Below are 19,548 nucleotides of genomic sequence, written 5' to 3'. Positions count from 1 at the left end.
AACCACAAACTATGCAATTTGTTAGAGATGCAAATGATGCATATGCTATGATATGAGGTGGTATCTTAGGTCAAAATTGGGGTATGACAGTACTCAACTCATTGCTTCCCGGGATCAATAAGTCATCCACATACAAGCGAAGTATGATCACATCTTTGCTTAGATTCGGCTTCACATAGACACCATGCTCAAAAACACATTTCTTGAAGCCAATGTTAACTAGGAAATCATTTATGAGTTTGTTCCAAGCTCTTGGAGCTTATTTCAAACCATAAAGCACTTTCTTCAATTTGTAGACTCTTCCCTCTTGATTTGTCACAAAACAACCAGGGGTTGTTCTACATAAACTTCCTCCTCAAGTGGACCATTCAAAAACTTTGATTTCACATCCATTTGATAAATTGACCAATTGTTACAATTTGCAATGCCAACAACTAGCCTTATGGTTTTTATCCTAGAAACAGGTGCAAACATCTCATCAAAGCCTATACCTTCTCTTTGTAAAAATCCCTTTGCAACTAGTCGAGCCTTATGCTTAACTATTTCACATTTGGGATTTACCTTCACTTTATAGACCCATCTCATACTGATTGCCTTCTTTCGTTCCGGTAGATTAACGAACTCCCAAGTACTATTTTTCTCAATCGATTCCATGTCCTCTTTCATCGCACACACCCACTTTGGATCACTTAATGCCTCTTTCGTGCTAACGGGCTCGGATGAGCGCAAAGTGAACGAAATTACCATCATCATTGATCTCGTTATCCTGGAATACTTCACAATCTTGGAGTCTCTGAGGCAAACCTCTTTGCCTAGTTGGTCGTCTATTGTTTTCCTCGATTTTGGCTTCTACAGGTTGCTGTATAGTACCTCCTACAACTTGATTTCCTGAATTTTCATTGTCGTAACCAGTTGCAGGAATCTCATAACCGGTTACACCCACTATCATATTAGTTCCAACAGTCTCAGCAAGCATAAAAGCGCGCCTATAATCGGTTACGCCAATTTGGTAATCGGTTACGAGAATTGTCAAATTCATTTTTCTGTTGTCAAAAGGCCTGAGTTCGTTGACCATAACGTGTCGACTAACCAATATCCTATTTTTTGTAACATCAAACAATTTATAACCTCCAGTAGGATGATAACCAATGAGCAACGTCATCTCACCCTTGTCATTCAACTTCTTTCGAAGTTGACCTGGAACGTGTCAAAATGCTACTGAACTGAAAACTCTCGAATGACTTAAGCTTGGTTTAAATCCAGACCATACCTCTTCTAGAATCACCTTACCAAGCTTCTTTGTAGGGCACCTATTCAACAAATAGGTGGTTGTTGAAACAGCTTCACCTCATAGCTCATTCGACAAGTCTTTTCCCTTTAACATTCTTTGAACCATGTTCATTATCGAATGATTTTTCCTCTCGGAAACACCATTCTATTGTAGCATGTAGGGTGGCACAATCTCATGCACTATCCCCTATTCATCACAATACTTCCTAATCTCATTTGAGGTATATTCACCTCCATCATCCGTTTTGATAATTTTGAGTTTGTGACTACTTTGACGCTCAATCATGGACTTAAACTTCTTAAACACATCGAATATCTCATCCTTTCTCTTTATTAGGTATATCCATAGTTTCCTACTAAAATCATCGACAAAGGTAGCAAAATATTTATTTCCACCATATGAGTTGACTTGCATTGGATCGCACACATCGGAGTACACCACCTCAAGGTGATGTTTGGTCCTATGACCTGCATCCTAGTTGAAACTAATCTTGTGCAGCTTCCCTTTGACACGCTCTTCACACATCTCAACTGGAAGATTGATTTTTGGCAACCCGGTTACCATACTATCCCTTTGTAACGCGTTGAGTTGAGGTCTCGAAAATTGAGATGGCCAAGAAGGTAGTGCCACAACCACTCTTCTCGACTTGCCGATGTAGAAAGAGACCTATACTCTGTCACTTTCAACTCTATCTTGAAAGTCCTATCGGAAGCCATAGGCGCCTTAAGGACTAAAACCATGTTTCGGTCCAAAGTGCGCAAAATCTTGTTTTCCATGCGAATCATGTAATGCTTCTCAAGAAATTAGCCAATGCTCAAGGGATTACATTTGATTCCTGGAATATATAGCACATATTTGATCAAGGAATGTCCATCATCCTTTCTCATGATCAAAACATCACCGACCCCGTCGGCCACTAAAGTGGTATCACCGCGGATTTCACCTTATTCTTCGTGACTTGATTGATTTTGACAAACCAATCCTTTTTACCAATCATATGTGTTGAACAACCAGAATCCAAGTATCACCCATGGCTACCTTAGACTCCATCTTGAACCTTTACCATCACGTTTTTCTCCGAACGCGTTTCTGCAACATTTTTCAAACTATTGCAGATGTTGTCCAGCAACTTGCAGTTGCTTTTGTTGTTATCCAGCAGCTTATCACTGCCATAATTCTTCTATGTGATCATGACCAGAAACGTGTTGTCATCATCCACCTCCTATCGAGCAACTAGCCTCATCGCTTTGATTTTCCCTTGATTTCGCTTAGTCTCTTGCGAAATGACCAAGTTTATGACAATTGTAACACTACACGTTACTCTTGTCATTTCTCTTGGTGTTGTTGCCTTCACCACTACCTTTGGAGCCGCTCTCACCTCTTTGACTTATCGAAACCTACGAATTTTGTGGATCTTTTCCACCAAATTAATGTAAATTTGGCTTCCCTCTCGAAGTCCATTTTCCTTTCGATATTTACTCTTCTAGTTGAATCATGTTTGCAACGCAAACTCCGTTGTGACTTTATTATTTCCTCTTTCATCCATTCATTGTTCATGAGCCTCAAGAGAGCTTTGAAGCTCCTTCTTGCTCAATTTCGAAAGGTCCTTCGATTCTTGATTGTCACTACAATGTTGCGAATCTTGATGTTAAAGAACACAAGATCTTTGATAAAACATTATGCTCCAAAACAGTTTCCTCACAAGACTTGATTTGATTCACCAAACGCGTAATGCGCGTTACGTATTCGTTGACTGCCTCATCCTCTTCCATTTGAACCAATCTGAATTGTCACTTGTGAGTTTGTAACCTCACCACCTTTGATTTATCAACCCCTTCATAAGTTTTCTTCAAGATCTTCCACGCTTGCTTCGCCGAATCGCAACCGCCAACTTTTCCAAAGTTGTCACCGTCGACACAAGAATGAATCAAGAAGAGTGCTTGTAATCTTTCTTCTTTTCTTCCTTGTGTGTAGCCTTCTGAGCATCTGTAGCTTCTTCCTCAAGTGGAGTAACTCCATTGTTAACCACTTCAAGAACATCTTGATAGCCAAATAACATCTTCATTTGTTTGCACCATTTATCGTAGTTCTTCAAATTAAGAGTTTGAAGATTAGTGGGGACTTAATCGCTGGAGACGGTAGTCATCTTTGCAGCGGATTATGGATCGCAACCAGAGCTCTTGATGTCAAATGTTGGAACATACACAAACTATTTTAGTGAATCAATGGAGAAAAGTGATAATTGGAGAAGATGAAGTAAGAAAATAATAGAGAGAAAGATAGAGTAATTGAGTGGGGAGAGAATTTGGCATTAACAATCAATTTTACAAGTGAGGGTACTTATACAAGCTGAATAAAATCAATGGAATACAAAACAACTTGAAACATAAGCTAAACCCCAAAACACGGGTTCATCACCGGTTATGTCAAATGTTGTAAATGATTACGCCTACTCAAGACAGAAAATGTAGAACTCAAATTGCCTCCTGTAACCGATTACGCCCTCGAAAAAACCATTTCTTACAGTCTAAAAGTGCTTACTTTTAAGCTGCTCTCATCAATTTGCTCCAAGAAACTTATGCAACACATTTGAATTTCTACGTACATCCAATAGAACCGACTCACTTATTACTTTAAGGTTTTTGGTGAATATATGGTGTGTCTCTCACAATTGCTTATAAGGAAAGTCCCCAAAGTAAAGATGCTCCCTCGTTGATCCCCGATTAAATTTGAAAAAGAGACTGTCTTACTTGTATCAAACTTCCCAAGAAATCGAAATGCCCGTAATACAAGTATATGTGGGAGAACCCATGCTAAATGGAGCCAAGTCATACTCAACATTTTTGTAATTTGAGAGAGCACACTTAAATGCAGTTTTAGTTAAATGTAAGGTTGTGGTGATTGGTACGAATGCATTCTTGATAATAGAACTAGTAACAAACCCGTGCATACGCACGGGTTCTGTTCGGTTATGCGAATTTGGATACATCATTTATTTTAAATAAAAATGTTTAAAAAAAAGATAAATAATTGATTATTTCATATATAAAAATATTTATATCAATAATAGATTTTTTCCCGTATACCTTTTTTGGATTAAAAATATTTAATCATAAATACCATTTATGATATATAAAAATATTTAAATCAATAATAGATTTTTTCCCATATACAGACTTCATTTTTCTTTAGGTATCATTTACAAAAATATTTGGATCAATATTAAATTTCGTATATAAAAATATTTAGATCAATAATAAATTTTTTTATATATACCATTTTTAAATAAAAAATATTTGGGTCATAAATACCATTTTTCGTAAATAATAGATTTTTTTCCGTATACAAATATTATTTTTGTTTAGGTATCACTTACAAAAATAATTGGACCAATATTAAATTTTCGTATATTAAAATATTTGATCATAAATACAATTTCTCGTATATAAAAATATTTAGGTCAATAATAGATTTTTTCCTGTATAGAGACTTCATTTTTGTTTAGGTATCATTTACAAAAATATTTGGTTCAATAGTAAATTTCGTATACAAAAATATTTACATCAATAGTAGATTTTTTTCCCATATACCATTTTTGAATAAAAAATATTTGAATCATAAATGATATTTTTCGTAAATAATAATACAAATATTATTTTTATTTGGGTATCAGTAACAAAAATATTTGAATCAATATTAAATTTTTGTATAAAAAAATATTTAGATCAATAATAGATTTTTTACCGTATACCATTTTTGGATAAAAAATATTTGATTATAAATACTATTTCTCGTATATACAAATATTTAGATCAATGATAAATATTTTTTCCCTTATACATACCTCATTTTTGTTTAGACACCATTTACAAAAATATTTGGATCAATAGTAAATTTCATATATAAAAATATTTAGATCAATAGTAGATTATTTTCTCGTATATCATAAATAATAAGTTTTTCGTAAATAATAAGTTTTTTTCCATATACAAATATTAATTTTGTTTAGTTGTCATTTACAAAAATATTTGGATCAATATCAAATTTTCATATATAAAAATATTTAGATCAATAATATATTTTTTGGCCTATTCCATTTTTAAATAACAAATATTTGAATCATAAATAATATTTTTGCATATAAAAATATTTAGATTAATAATAGATTTTTTTCCCGTATACAAACTTCATTTTTATTTAGGTATCATTTACAAAAATATTTGGATCAATAGTAAATTTCGTATATAAAAATATTTAGATCAATAATAGATTTTTTCCTATATCATTTTTTAATAAAAAATATTTGGATCATAAATACCATTTTTTGTAAATAATATTTTTTTTTCCGTATACAAATATTTTTTTTTTGAAGAAAGAAGTGAGAAAGTGATGAAAGAGAAAAAAATAGAGAATAAAGAGATATTTGATAAGTTTGATAAAATATAAGAGTTATATTATTTTAATAATAAAATTAAGAACTTTATGGTACAAAGACCAAAAAACCACAATTTTAATATGATGGCAAAAATTCAAATAAGAGTATTTTAAACTTCTCCACAACCATTAATTTTCTTATATTATAGATGTCGTAACATAGTTGTTGATCCCTAAGTTTCTCTATCCAAACTTTGTTTTTGATACATCGTCTTTAGAAGGAGGAGAGTAAAAGCATAGAAAAATCAAGATCAATGATTTATGAAGCTTTTCCTTTTTTACAATAATGTCTATATACGATATTATGAATTTGATTTATTATGGATTTGGTAATTAATATTTGGACTTTTTATTTCCCAAACATATAAAGAATGGTTATGAGATTTTAGCACTAATATGACATTTTCATTTGAAGTCTACACTTTCCATAATATTTGGATCATTACATGATACATAAATATACAAAGAGTTAAAATGTAATGCAATGACAGTGTAAAATAGTTTTACAGTGTCACCCAATAGAAGGTCATCAATCTGCCATGTCATTAAACTTTTTTAAAATAAAAGAATTATTTAATTAGATACATGGTAGTGATTGGTTAACAGTATAAAATATTTTACACTATCATTGCATCACCCCTTTTCTCATATACAAAAGTTATATAATTTAAATGCATTATAGTTATACATAAACATTATTTGAAAATGTTTATTCTAGTGAATAAAATTTAATATTATATATTTATTGGAGAGACTAATTATAATTAATATAAATCAGTTTTAGATGGACTACTAAACCTAAGAAACAAAATCAAATCTAAAATGAGATATATTTACAAAAATCAATAACTACAACCAAAAAACTACCCATTTATATATGAAAATTTCTTTAGCCACCTCCCTATGGGGGTCACCCTCAGCGAAAATCCCAAAATACCCCTGCTTCGGAAATGAACTTCCGAAGCGCTTTTTTTTTAAAAAAATTCCATAATTCGGAAGTGCATCTCCGAAAACACCTCATGGGGGGTGTCTTCGGAGATGAACTTCCGAAAACACCTCATGGGGGTGAATTCGGAAATGAACTTCCGAATTATGGAGAAACTGTGTTTTTTTTATGTTTTTTCTTAAACTGTCTCGCATTTTAATTAAACGCAAACGCCAAATAAAAATAAGCAACAGATAAACTGAAAATACTAAGATGATAAATCCAATCCAAAAACACTGTGCGAAAGATACAATCCGAAATCAAAACAAAACAAAACAAAACACGTCAAACAAAACAAAAACACGTTATTCTGCCCGACGAGCGTTACAAAATACACATCAAACAAAACAAAAACACGTTATTCTGCCCGACGAGCGAACTCCTCCGAATGAAGATAATTATACCAATCCTCATCCCACTCAGTCTCAGAACCATCAGCGTTGATCATGACTCTCACGCCTGAAGAATGAGCCTGCACGTCCGAGCCATGGACCCCCAGGGGACGAGAAGCAGAACCAGTCAAAACCTTCTTCTACTCCTTCACCTCCTTCACCTCCTTCACTCCGCGAGAGCACGAGGTTGAAGAACCCTTTCTTCCCTTAGCGCCACCCATTCCTGCGTAAAAATGAAGAAGAAAGGTCCATGAGACCTCCTTTTATAAAAGAAGAAAGGGGACAAAAACGTTTGGGAAACAGACAACTCATTAAAGAACAAAGACGTTGGAAACCAGCGACACGCCGTCAAAGAAGTCAGAACGCATGCACACAAACTTCAAAGAAACAGGCACAATAAACAAAGGCGTTAAAAATAAAGTACTTGCAAATTAAAACGGACACTCCCTACCCTCTCTAGCCGACGCAGTCTGGGTCTCCCTACCCTATCTGATGCGTGCTGGTTGGTTGTCTGACATATTCCTGTAAACAATTGAAATCGATTAATATGCGAGACAAAATAAAAAAAACTAAAAAATTTGAACTTCTGATACAATTCGGAAGTTCATTTCCGAAAACTGGGATGGAGGTGTTTTCGAAAATGAACTTCCGAAACACCCCTGCGATGGAGTTTTCTGCAACTTCCATGGCAGACCCCAAAATCAAACATAAAACCAATTCAAAAAGCTTCTAAACAACCTAAATACTACTAACAACCAGTCCATATATCATTTATGCAATTGAAACCCTAAATAACATGCATTTGAATAATGAATCTAACAAATTTAAAACTTACAAATTGAATGATTTGTGGGCTTTTGAATGTTGTATAGCAATGTGATTGGAGCCTTGATGCAGCCTTGGAAGTGTGTTTGCACAAATTTTCGCCTTTGCTTGTTTTTTATTTGAGTTAGGGTAAATGAATGGGGGAGGGGGAGTGTTTTGATAAATCTGCATAACGCGCAGCATTTCGGAAATGAACTTCCGAAATACTGTTTTCGGAAATGAACTTCCGAAATAAGACAATTTTTTCAAGAAAAAAGGCGTTTTCGGAGATGTATCTCCGAAAATACTTTTTTCTTGCATTTTCGAAAATGCATTTCCGAAGTCAGGGGTAGTATGGGGTTTTCACCAGAGGTGGACTAGAAGGTAGGGAGGTTGGGCAAAGAAATTTTCTTTATATATTCATATATGGACAAATACATATTTAAACCAACTCTCTGTATTCCACCATACCAATGCAAGTTGGTCATAAAAATTCAATGAGTAACTTCATGTGTTACTATAAATAAACCATAGTTTACAATCTAAATCAAACTCAGGGAAATAGAATAACATCTTCTATAATCAAATTTTGGTTTTTACTTCATTTTTCTTGAGTTCACACCACTATTATGAATTATTCCAAAATTTTGCTACAAATAAGGTGAACTACTTTGAAAATTCAAATGTACGTAATTATTTACATTATTGCTCACTCCATTTCCTTTTTACCTCACTTTAATCTTCACACATTTATTGTAAGAAACATTGAAGATTCTCTCATACAATTTAGTATATCTTTAATAATTATCAATTACCATATATTTTAAATAATAAAAGTGTTTTTCAGAAATTAAACAATTTTTACTTCTCATTTTGCACTATAAATAATCTCAACATCTCACAATTCTTATTAGCCTCTCAAAAATAGTGACACTTACATAGTGTCTGTAGTAATTCTAAGTTCTAAAAATGGCTCTCTCTTTCAAAAAACCATTCAGCATTGCCACATTCATCTTCTTCTTCCTCCTACTCTCTCTCCCACACTTCATTGCTTCTGCTTCTCCCAATGATTTATCATGTCTGAAAGTTTCTCCTATCAGTTTCACTAACTCTGCCAAAGAAGTTATCACCAATCTTCAACAAGTTACCTCCATTTTATCACGCTTTACAGGCGCTTTCGGACAATCTCATCTCTTAAATGCTGTTTCCGATTGCCTTGATTTACTTGACATGTCTGCAGACCAACTTGACTGGATTATTTCCGCCACTGAGAATCCCAGAGGTACTAATAATATCTAAAAAAACATTAACACAGATACAGACACCAGACACATTACACAATATTGACACTAATACAACAAGTAGACATATGAGTTTATTCAATCACTTTCTATTTTTAAAATTGTTACTGTTCGATTATAATACGAGCTTAGAGATCTTTACATTAGGCTTTGCTACCTCTCAACTCAAGAATTACTTATGACTATGTATTAGTATTAGTGTCATGCTAAGTGTCTATATCAAATTAATGTTATTACATCCTCTATTTTTTGTAGCTAAATGTTTTGTTGCACAGGGAAGGATAACGGTACTGGAAATCTAAGCTCCGATCTTAGAACATGGCTGAGCGCTGTTCTTGTGAATCAAGACACGTGTATAGAAGGATTACAAGGTACAAATGTAATGGGTCTTGTCTCCACTGATCTTTATGGTGTAATGTCTTTGGTGATGAGTCTTCTTGATAAAGTAATTCCCAATGATCAACACACAACCTCTACCAGTTCGGATCAATATCCCTTGTGGATGAAAGACGAGGACATGAAGCTGTTGCAGGCAAACGAAACTACTGCAGATGCTGTTGTGGCTGCGGATGGAAGTGGGAATTACAGTAATGTAACGGATGCGGTAAAGGCAGGCCTAGGGGTGTGCAAAAAAACCGGTTATCCTTAACCAAATTAGTATCCAAATTATTCCACTTTTTAAAACCCAATCCAAATACTAAAATATAAAATTGGGTATCCATTTTGTTATCCAAATATAAACCGGTACCCAAAATAATAATTTGGTTTAGTTATTGGATACCCAAATTTTATTATGTATTAAATTTATATGCTTGATTTCTTTCTTGGTATTAAGTGTATTTCTACATTACATATCACACGCTTAAGCATGATGATCATATATTAATTGTCAAATATTTTTATACTGCTATATCATTTTTATATAAGCATGATGATCATATATTAATTGTCAAATATTTTTATACTGCTATATCATTTTTATATATAGAATGCTGTCAAATATTTTTATACTGTTATATCATTTTTATACATAGAATAGAATGCTGCCAAATATTTACTATACTGTTATTTCATGTTTATATATAGAATGAAGTTAATGTGTAGTTAATTAATCATATGTTTGATTATACTCTCATCAAATTTTGAGAGATAGAGAGGCGGTTAATTGAAATAAATCACTGTGTGATGAGAGAAGAAAATTAGTTGAAATATTACACTGTTTTATTATATCCTCCAATATTTAAACACCATTTTTTGAGATAAATTAGGTAAAATAAATAGGCTGGTTAAAGAAAATAAAAACAATTTTCTGATACAAAATTGGTTTTTTAAAAAAAGCTGGTTTTAAAATTAAGTTTTTTATATTAAACTTTTTTTAAAATTGGGTTTTTATAAAACTGGTTTTTTAAAGAAAATAAAAAACTAGTTTTAAAAGAAACCGGTTTTAAACTGGTTTTTTTTAAAAACTGGTTTTTTTTAAAAAAACTGGTTTAGAACTGAACCGATCCACATGTAAACCGGTTTTAAAAAAATAAACCAGTTTTAAAGAAATGGTTTTAAGATCCAAACCAAACCATATATATGGTTCAATTTGGTTTGGTTATTGATCCATGCACACCCATAAAGGCAGCACCTGAACTCAACATGAAAAGATATGTTATATATGTGAAAAAAGGTGTTTATGTTGAGAATGTTGGGATTGATAAGAAGAAATGGAATATTATGATGATAGGTGAAGGTATGAACACGACTTTTATCTCCGGTAATCGGAGTTGTGTGGATGGTTGGAAGACTTTCGGATCAGCTACCTTTGGTATGATTTCTCTTTCGCCTTTTTTCTTCTTTCTTATAGTCTTGAAAATGATAATAAGGGAGAAGAGCATCAAATAAGGTGAAATTTGAAAAGTTCCTTTGAAAAAGGTGTGTCTGTGTCTGTGTCGGACATCAGCATAATTATATTTTATTTTTTATTTTTTTATTTTTTTTCAAATTTGTATCTATATCTCCGTTTTAGTGTCGTTGTCGTTTCCGGGATGTACTTCATACCTTTAGGTTGTGATAGAACATTTTGTTCCATGTTTAAAGAAGGATATAAACAAGAGTATGGTTTAACAGCTAAAGGTAATAAAATGTGGAAAAGGAACAAATCAGTGACAGCAATATTTTACAGACATTTTTTTTGTACAGAAATATTTTAATAAATTGTAAAATATTTATTGACTATTGTAGTATAATGAAAAACTGGAAATTTTACATGGCCTTTTTATTAAGAAACTTATTTTGCTTTCACCAATAATAGTAATTGCTTTTGGAGTCAAGGTCAGTTGCATTCATTTTCTCATAACTTCATTTTCATTTTCTTCTTCATCATGGGCATATGCAGCTGTAAAGGGTAGAGGATTCATAGCACGCGACATTTCATTTATAAACACCGCAGGTCCAGAGAAGCACCAAGCAGTGGCATTAAGATCAGACTCTGACCTCTCTGTATTTTATCGGTGTGGGATATTCGGTTATCAAGATAGCCTATATCCCCACAGCATGCGTCAATTCTACAGAGAGTGCACAATCACTGGTACTGTGGATTTCATCTTTGGAGATGCCACGGCCGTGTTCCAGAATTGTCAAATAATAGCCAAGCAAGGGAAGCCTGATCAAAAGAACACCGTTACCGCTCAAGGACGACAAGACCCAGGCCAACCAACCGGTTTCTCCTTCCAATTTTGCAACATTTCAGCCGAGAATGAAACCATCCCAACATACCTTGGTAGACCCTGGAAGAATTTTTCGCGGACAATCTTCATGCAATCACACATGAGTAACGCGATAAGACCAGAAGGGTGGTTAGAGTGGAATGAAACTTTTGCTTTTGACACATTGTACTATGGTGAATACAATAACTCTGGACCGGGGGCTGAGCTAGCTAACAGAGTGAAATGGCCGGGTTACCATGTGTTCAATGACTCGAGCGATGCTAATAAGTACACCGTGGCTCAATTTATTGAAGGCAATCTTTGGTTACCCTCCACTGGTGTTAATTACACTGCTGGTTTGTAATTCAAAATGCATCAAACAAAATCTTTGTAAATGGGTTACTGTTAACCCCAATTAATTAGTAACTGATTATTAGATATTTTCACATAGCAACATCAAATAATGAAATATCCAAGTAAAACCAAAGCTACATAGTTGTTCTGATCTAACTACAATACATCTACATGTACACTTTATGTGTAAAATTTACAATTGCAATTTGAGCATGAAAGTACAATAGAAGTAAAATCAAAATGAATTAGAAGATTGTAACTTATTTCACGGTTATCCTAAGGACTCTGACTACTATGTGCACAGTCACATTGATCCTCTTAGCCAGCTCACGTTGATCCTCTAGGGTCGTTTGAAAAGTGCCGCCACCAACACGAATCTTGCGTCCATCCTACAATTATGTCAAAAGATATTCAGGAAGACAACAAGTAGAAAGGCAACAAAGGGGAAGACGAAAAGGATACCAAATGAATCTCAAAATACATGAAACAATTACAAAAATAAGTGAAAATCAGTACCGAAATTACATACTAATCTAATAAGCATATACATTAAGGGAAACGAAGACGGTCATGTATAAATAGAAATTTGGAATAAGATACAACTGGTGAATTTGCTATGCAGTGATTTGCTAACATGCCATCAACGCCTACTAAACAAACAAACTCCTTTCATAAATTAAAATTTGCCAAATTCGTGTTATAGAAAAGAAAGATTTTAAAATAAACATGCATACAAAAGCATATCATAGATCTTGCTCAAAATAAAATATCTGAAAATATCTAATAATCAGGTACTAATTAACTGGGGTTAACAGTAACCCATTTACCTAGATTTTGTTTCATGCATTATGAATTACTACTCTTTACACTGTCAAACCAGCAGTGTAATTAACACCAGTGGAGGATAACCAGAGATCCCCCTCAATAAACTGAGCCACGGTATAGTTATTAGCATCGCTCGAGTCATTGAACACATGGTAACCCGGCCATTTCACTCTGTTAGCTAGCCCAGATCCCGGTCCAGAGTTCATGTATTCACCATAGTACAATGTGTCCAAAGCAAAACTTCCGTTCCACTCTAACCACCCCTCTGGTCTTATCGCGTTACTCATGTAGGATTGCATGAAAACTGTCCTTGAAAAATTCTTCCAGGGTCTACCAAGGTATGTTGGGACAGTATCATTCTCTGCTGAAATGTTGCAAAATTGGAAGGAGAAACCAGTTGGTTGGTTTGGGTCCATCCTTCCATGAGCAGCGACAGTGTTCTTTTGTGTTGGCATCCCTTGCTTGGCTATTATTTGACATTTCTGGAACATGGCGGTGGCATATCCAAAGATGAAATCCACGGTACCAGCGATTGTGCATTCTCTGTAGAATTGACGCATGCTGTGGGGGTATAGGCTATCTTGATAACCGAATATCCCACACCGATAAAATACAGAGAGGTCAGAGTCTGATCTTAATGCCACTGCTGGCTCCTTTTCAGGACCTGCGGTGTTTTGAAATGAAATGTCGCGTGCTATGAACCCTCTACCATTTACAGCTGCACATGCCCATGCATAAAGAAAGAGTGAAAAAGGGCAAAAGAGAAATTAACAGTAATACTGAAATGGGTGTTAATGTAATCATACCAAAGGTAGCTGATCCAAAAGTAGTCGAACCATCGGCATAATTCCAATCACCAGAGATAACAGTCGTGTCCATACCTTCACCGATTATCATAATATTCCATTTCTTCTTATCAATCTCTACATTCTCAATATAAACACCTTTCTTCACATATATAACATATCTTTTCATATTGAGTTCAGGTGCTGCATTTACCGCATCCGTTACATTACTGTAATTCCCACTTCCATCCGCAGCCACAACAGCATCTGCAGTAGTTTCGTTTGCCTGCAACAGCTTCATGTCGTTGTCTATTATCCATGAAGGAAATTGATCCGAACTGGTAGCAGTTGCGAGTTGATCGTTGATGGGAATTACTTTATCAAGAAGATTCTTCACTGAGGACATTACACGATAAAGATCAGTAGATAGAAGATCCATCACATTTGTACCTTGTAATCCTTCTATACATGTGTCTTGATTCACAAGGACAGCGCTAAGCCATGTTCTTAGATCAGAGCTTAGATTTCCAGTACTGTTATCCTTCCCTGTAAAACAAAACATTTAGCTACAATGATAACATAAGAAAGAATACAAAAAATAGAGAATGTGATAACATTGAACTGACACAGACACGTAGCACGAGTCACGACAGTGATAATTATACATAGATACATGTAATTGTTGAGTTGAGATGGTAGCAAAGCCCAATGTGAAGATCTCTATGCTTGTCTCATAATCCAACAGAAACAATTTTAAAAATAGAAAGTGATTGAATAAACTTTTATGTCTACTTGTATCATTGTATCAGTGAGTGTTGTGTAACGTGTTCGTGTCTGTGTCCGTATCTCCGTATCAATGTTTTTTTAGATATTAATATTATTAATACCTATGGGATTCTGAGTGGCGGAAATAATCCACTCAAGTTGGTCTACAGACCCGTCAAGTAAATTCATGCAATCGAAAACGGCGTTTAAGAGACGAGATTGTCCGAAAGCACTTGTGAAGTGTGACAAAATGGGGGTGACTTGTTGAATATTGGTGACAACTTCTTCAGCAGAGTTGGTGAAATTGTTGGGAGAAACTTTGAGACAGGATAAATCATTGGGAGAAGCAGTGAAGTGTGGGAGAGATAGTAGGAGGAAGAAGAAGATGAATGTGGCTATTGTAAATGGTTGTTTTTTGAGACAGAGAGCCATTTTAGAACTTTGAATTATTACAGACACTATGATAGTGTCACTAAAAATATGGTTTTATTTTAGAGAGGCTAATAAGAGTTATGAGATGTTTTGATTATTTATAGTGAAAAATGAGAAGTGAAAATTGTTTACTAATTCTTGCACTTAATTCTTGCAATATATGTGTGAAGAATAAAGTGAGTAAAAAAGGAAATGGAGATGATATGGTACAATTTAAAGTAGTTCATCATTGTAGCAAAATTTTGGAAGAATTCATCATAGTGGTGTGAACTCAAGAAAAATGAGGTAAAAACCAAAAATTTGATTTTTGTAGATGTTATTCTATTTCTATGAGTTTGGTTTAGATGTTTATTTATAGTAACAGATGAAGTTACTCATTGAATTTTTATGACCAACTTGCATAGGTATGTGGAATACAGAGAGTAGGTTTAAATATGTAGTTGTCTGTACATAAATATATAAATGGGTAGTTTTTTGGTTTCAGTCATTGATTTTTGTAAATATATGTCATTTTAGATTTGATTTTGTTTCTTTGGTTTAGAAGTCCATCTAAGATTGATTTATATTAATTATAATTAGTCTCAACAATAAGTATGTAATATTAAATTTAGAATTAAATACGTTTCGAATCCTTCTAAAGTTATGGCATTTTCAGTTTTAGTCCTTTAAAAAAATTCCGCCTACCATCTACTTCCTCTAAAAGAAGTAACGTGGCACGCCACGTTGCATGACACGTCCCTTAAAGCCAACAGTTTATTTGACTAAAAAAACGGATGAGATTATGGGGTTACAAACCTTCTTAATTAATCAAAAAATTACTAGTGTGTTTGTTTCCGCGTCAAAAATGACTCCAAACATGCCTTTACCAAAAGCTAGGAATCCTAGCTTCTGTATTTTCAAGGCAGAAAGCATTCCAAACTTAAGTTTAGCATTCCAAACGTGAATCCAAACACCTCCTACATCTTCAAAACATCTTCACTATGGTTGCAGCACATGTGTGTTAGATTACAAGAACATTTTGATATTGTAAACATTACTGCTTGTGTTTGCATGTAGTTCTAGTCAACTTACAATAGATATAAGAATTCCTTCTTCCTTTACAGAAGCATTTTCCACTTATGTCTTGTATTTTCTTCTACATACCTGTGCAGGAAACACATGCTAATCTCTAACCAGAAAGCCTGAAATAAATGTGTCACTATAATCATAGGCTAGTAATGAGATCTTTTTTTTTTTTGCATTCTCTTTAATAAGAGTCAACATAGTAGCAAACCTTCGACTTTGCCGATAAGGTGTCTCCGGCAACATCGCCAAAAACTTGTGAAGAGAATAACACAACACAAGATTCTTTCCTGCACACTATCTCTCTAATCATGATTTTAGTTTGGATCATATGACCGGAGGAGGTAAAATTTCTAGGGGATTTAGTTCATTAGAACCTTGTTAAACTCGTTGGCTAATGTATCGAATATAATGAGTTCATGCTTTGACAGAAACCGAGATGGACTCACAATTTAATACGTAATGAACATCAGCTACATCTGTAGATGCACTAAACACGAACACTTATTCACATCAACAGTTAACTCAAACATTTCATCGAACATGTTGCAGGCAATATCGAAAGAGGTTGAATCAAATCCATTTAATTGAAACTCTGTGTAAAATATTGATTTTATCATAGACATGAAGGATTTTAGCTGTATAGCTATAAGAGGGAAAATGGGATGTGATCCATGAAGGTATAGAGAATCTAGAAACTATGTTTTTCATGTGAGTTTTTGTAGAGTGTTGGATTGGTGTTTTCTTATCACTGTGTGTTTTGTTAATGTTTGAAAAAAAAAATAAGAATTGGTTACCGCCTTTGATAAAATAGTCTTTTCTTTGATAAAAACATGGTGAATGAGAAAAAGAAGAGAAAGATCAACATGAAGGAAATCTAAATTTAGAGAGGTTTGTAACATCCACAATCTTAAGATTTTTTGTACTGAAACAAAACTATAGAGGAAGTAGAAGGCATGACAAAAAAGTGTAGACCACAAATAGAATGAGAATGATTCCTTAAAGAAATTTTTTAAAAGACTAAAAGTAAATAATATCTAATTTTATATGAATTAAAAATACATTTAACATTAAATTTTATTCGCTAAAATAAATATTTAATATAATATTAAAGGTTAAAAATATTTGTTACTCAAGTATCTTAAAATTTTGATTTAATCCTCCAAAAAATTTGCTTCCAAAAATAATTCCTCTAAATAATTTCATCTTAAATTTTAGTCCCTTGATTTTTAAGATCTTAGATTTTGCACACTTTCTATCTAAGAAAGAAAGTGCAAAACTCTTACACATGCATTGAATAAAATTGTGGATAAAAAGTCCTCATTTACAACAATCCCCCACTTGTTCTAATGACAAGTCCAATTTCAGAATATAGAAAATAAAAAAGTGTTAATACAGTTATGTATCTTTCGACTTGAACTTAACCTCAGTAAAGACAGTGCAAAGCCTAATCGGAACGTTAGGTAGCTATGCTTTGAACAGTTATGTCATGTGATCAGACTGCCGTTACCATACACATACTCTTTAAAGGTTCTCGCCTACCTATCTCGCCTAACACTATTTATGGCCATATGATTTTCTTGTTTTCATGAATTTTTCATGAGAGAAACTTCAACTCTCACTTTAAGATGACACCATCTCGGAATTCATATAGGTGAAGTTTCAATTGTATCTATTTCTTGAGATACACATCCTCGATATAGAACTTCATTAAGAGTTTCTTGAAAACTAAACTCTCAATATGTAATAGTCAACATTGTTACAGAATGTTGCACAAACATCCAAATCAACGACTTGTTGTTATGCATTGAATCTTAGGTTAAAATTTACTAACTTCAGATTGTGTTGCCGCCGCTGTTGGAACTCTTATTCAAGGAGTTTCAACCCCATACCTCTTAAGGTTTTCTTTACCAAGTCTCTGGCAGGTAACTTAGTAAACAGATCAGCCAAATTATAGATCGATCATATATATATATATATATATATATATATATATATATATATATATATATATATACGAGTGAAATGATTACATATTTAATCAATTTTCTCACGAAATAATGTCTAAGGCCTCAGTGCCCAGACTTTTCATTTTACACTTATCTGAATTCTCTTGCTAAATTTTCTTGACTATCACATTGTGTTAACACCTTTAAAACATTGTCTTTAGCCAATGGAACTTCCAACAAAAGGTCCTTCAAGCATTTAACTTCTTGACCAATGGAAGCGAGATCCACACACTATGGCTTCATGGTCAAGAGAGTGATTTATGTTTGTTTCTTGCTCTTCCAAGAAATCTCACCCCCAACTAGTGTAAATATCCACTTACTTGTAAATTTAAGATCTCCAACACTCGATATCCAACTCATATTGGTATATCCTTCTAATATGGTAGGAAACCTACCATGGTGGAGGTTAAAATTTTAATTTTTAAAAGATAATCGAAAATTTTTGTGATGGTCTTCCAATGCTCACCATTTGGATTGCTAGTAAATCTACTCATTTACTAACTGCCAAATGTTATGTCGGGTCTAGTACATTGCATTAGACAACCAATTGCACTTGCATATTTTAATTTAGCCACAACTCTTCCATCATTATTTTGATACTAAGATCAAATTGAATATTCACTTTCTTAAGACATGACAGTTTGAACTTATGAAGAACTTTATCAACAAAGTATATTTGACTAAGTTCATAACCCCCACTATTTTCGCATTACTTTGACCCCAAAAGAGTGTCAACCAGTCCAAGATCTTTCATCTTGAATGTGGAAGTTTTCTCAATATAGTGTGTTTTACTATATTTTTAACCCCCACTCTTTCGCTTTACTTTGATCGAAAAGAGTGTCAACTATTTCAAGATTTTTCATCTTGAATGTGGAATCTAGAAACCTCTTTGTTTCTAAGATTCCATTCATTTCGTTGCTAATGATCAACATGTAATCAACATAGAGACAAAGGAATATCACAATATTCACAAACAACTCTGTGTACAAACACTTGTCACAAGAATTAGCTGAAGAAGGTTTTTAGATAATCATGCATGATGATACAAGAAGGTTTTTATATGAAGTGAGAGATGAAATTATGAGCAATTTAAAGTAGTATAGTATAAATTGTAATGAGCACCTTAGTTAAGTTCTCTTGTCTCAAATATTCACTTGAATTTCTATGTTCAACCTTCTTGATCAACTTCATCATTGATGTGCATGATATTTTTTATTATTTTTCTTCTTTGATAGTCTTTGTCTTCGTCAAAACTAGATATAAGATATATTTTTCACAATCTCTCACTTTTTGATGATGACAAACTCTTTAAATTCATGTTTTGATAAGATTCAAAAGTCTCCCCCTAAGTTGTGTGTCTCCCTTTTTATGTTTTTAATCTTGCACTGACAAAATCAAACTTTTTGAAGTCATTGT

The 19,548-nt window shown here is 33.6% G+C and overlaps 2 protein-coding genes across 2 annotated transcripts; one reads left to right on the top strand and one right to left on the bottom strand.

Annotated features, from left to right (window-relative positions):
• The first annotated feature begins 8,811 nt into the window (after window positions 1-8,811).
• On the top strand, window positions 8,812-12,415 carry LOC131601981 (pectinesterase/pectinesterase inhibitor PPE8B-like). The gene is made up of 4 exons (XM_058873923.1): window positions 8,812-9,188; window positions 9,483-9,821; window positions 10,838-11,020; window positions 11,591-12,415. The coding sequence occupies exons 1-4, from the start codon at window positions 8,876-8,878 to the stop codon at window positions 12,262-12,264; spliced, it is 1,509 nt and encodes a 502-aa protein (XP_058729906.1). The 5' UTR covers window positions 8,812-8,875; the 3' UTR covers window positions 12,265-12,415.
• Window positions 12,416-12,787: 372 nt separating this feature from the next.
• LOC131601971 (pectinesterase/pectinesterase inhibitor PPE8B-like) lies at window positions 12,788-15,137 on the bottom strand. The gene is made up of 3 exons (XM_058873911.1): window positions 14,752-15,137; window positions 13,886-14,410; window positions 12,788-13,797 (listed from the first exon to the last, which is right to left on the bottom strand). Exons 1-3 carry the CDS (start codon window positions 15,059-15,061, stop codon window positions 13,118-13,120), a joined length of 1,515 nt encoding a protein of 504 aa, XP_058729894.1. The 5' UTR covers window positions 15,062-15,137; the 3' UTR covers window positions 12,788-13,117.
• Window positions 15,138-19,548: the final 4,411 nt, after the last annotated feature.

The sequence above is a fragment of the Vicia villosa genome, linkage group LG1, assembly GCF_029867415.1.
Source record: "Vicia villosa cultivar HV-30 ecotype Madison, WI linkage group LG1, Vvil1.0, whole genome shotgun sequence".
NCBI lineage: Eukaryota > Viridiplantae > Streptophyta > Magnoliopsida > Fabales > Fabaceae > Vicia > Vicia villosa.
The sequence above is the reverse complement of the archived record's forward strand: the minus strand, read 5'-3'. Positions and strand labels throughout refer to the sequence as shown.

What these genes read in the sequence shown, in the direction of transcription:
- LOC131601981 (XM_058873923.1), top strand. Translation starts at nt 8,876, where the DNA reads ATGGCTCTCTCTTTCAAAAAACCATTCAGCATTGCCACATTCATCTTC. An exon ending in CGCCACTGAGAATCCCAGAG is followed by an intron (nt 9,189 to 9,482) that starts GTACTAATAATA and finishes TTTGTTGCACAG; the next exon opens with GGAAGGATAACGGTACTGGA. An exon ending in TTTCGGATCAGCTACCTTTG is followed by an intron (nt 11,021 to 11,590) that starts GTATGATTTCTC and finishes GGGCATATGCAG; the next exon opens with CTGTAAAGGGTAGAGGATTC.
- LOC131601971 (XM_058873911.1), bottom strand. Translation starts at nt 15,061, where the DNA reads ATGGCTCTCTGTCTCAAAAAACAACCATTTACAATAGCCACATTCATC. An exon ending in CGCCACTCAGAATCCCATAG is followed by an intron (nt 14,411 to 14,751) that starts GTATTAATAATA and finishes TTTGTTTTACAG; the next exon opens with GGAAGGATAACAGTACTGGA. An exon ending in TTTTGGATCAGCTACCTTTG is followed by an intron (nt 13,798 to 13,885) that starts GTATGATTACAT and finishes GGGCATGTGCAG; the next exon opens with CTGTAAATGGTAGAGGGTTC.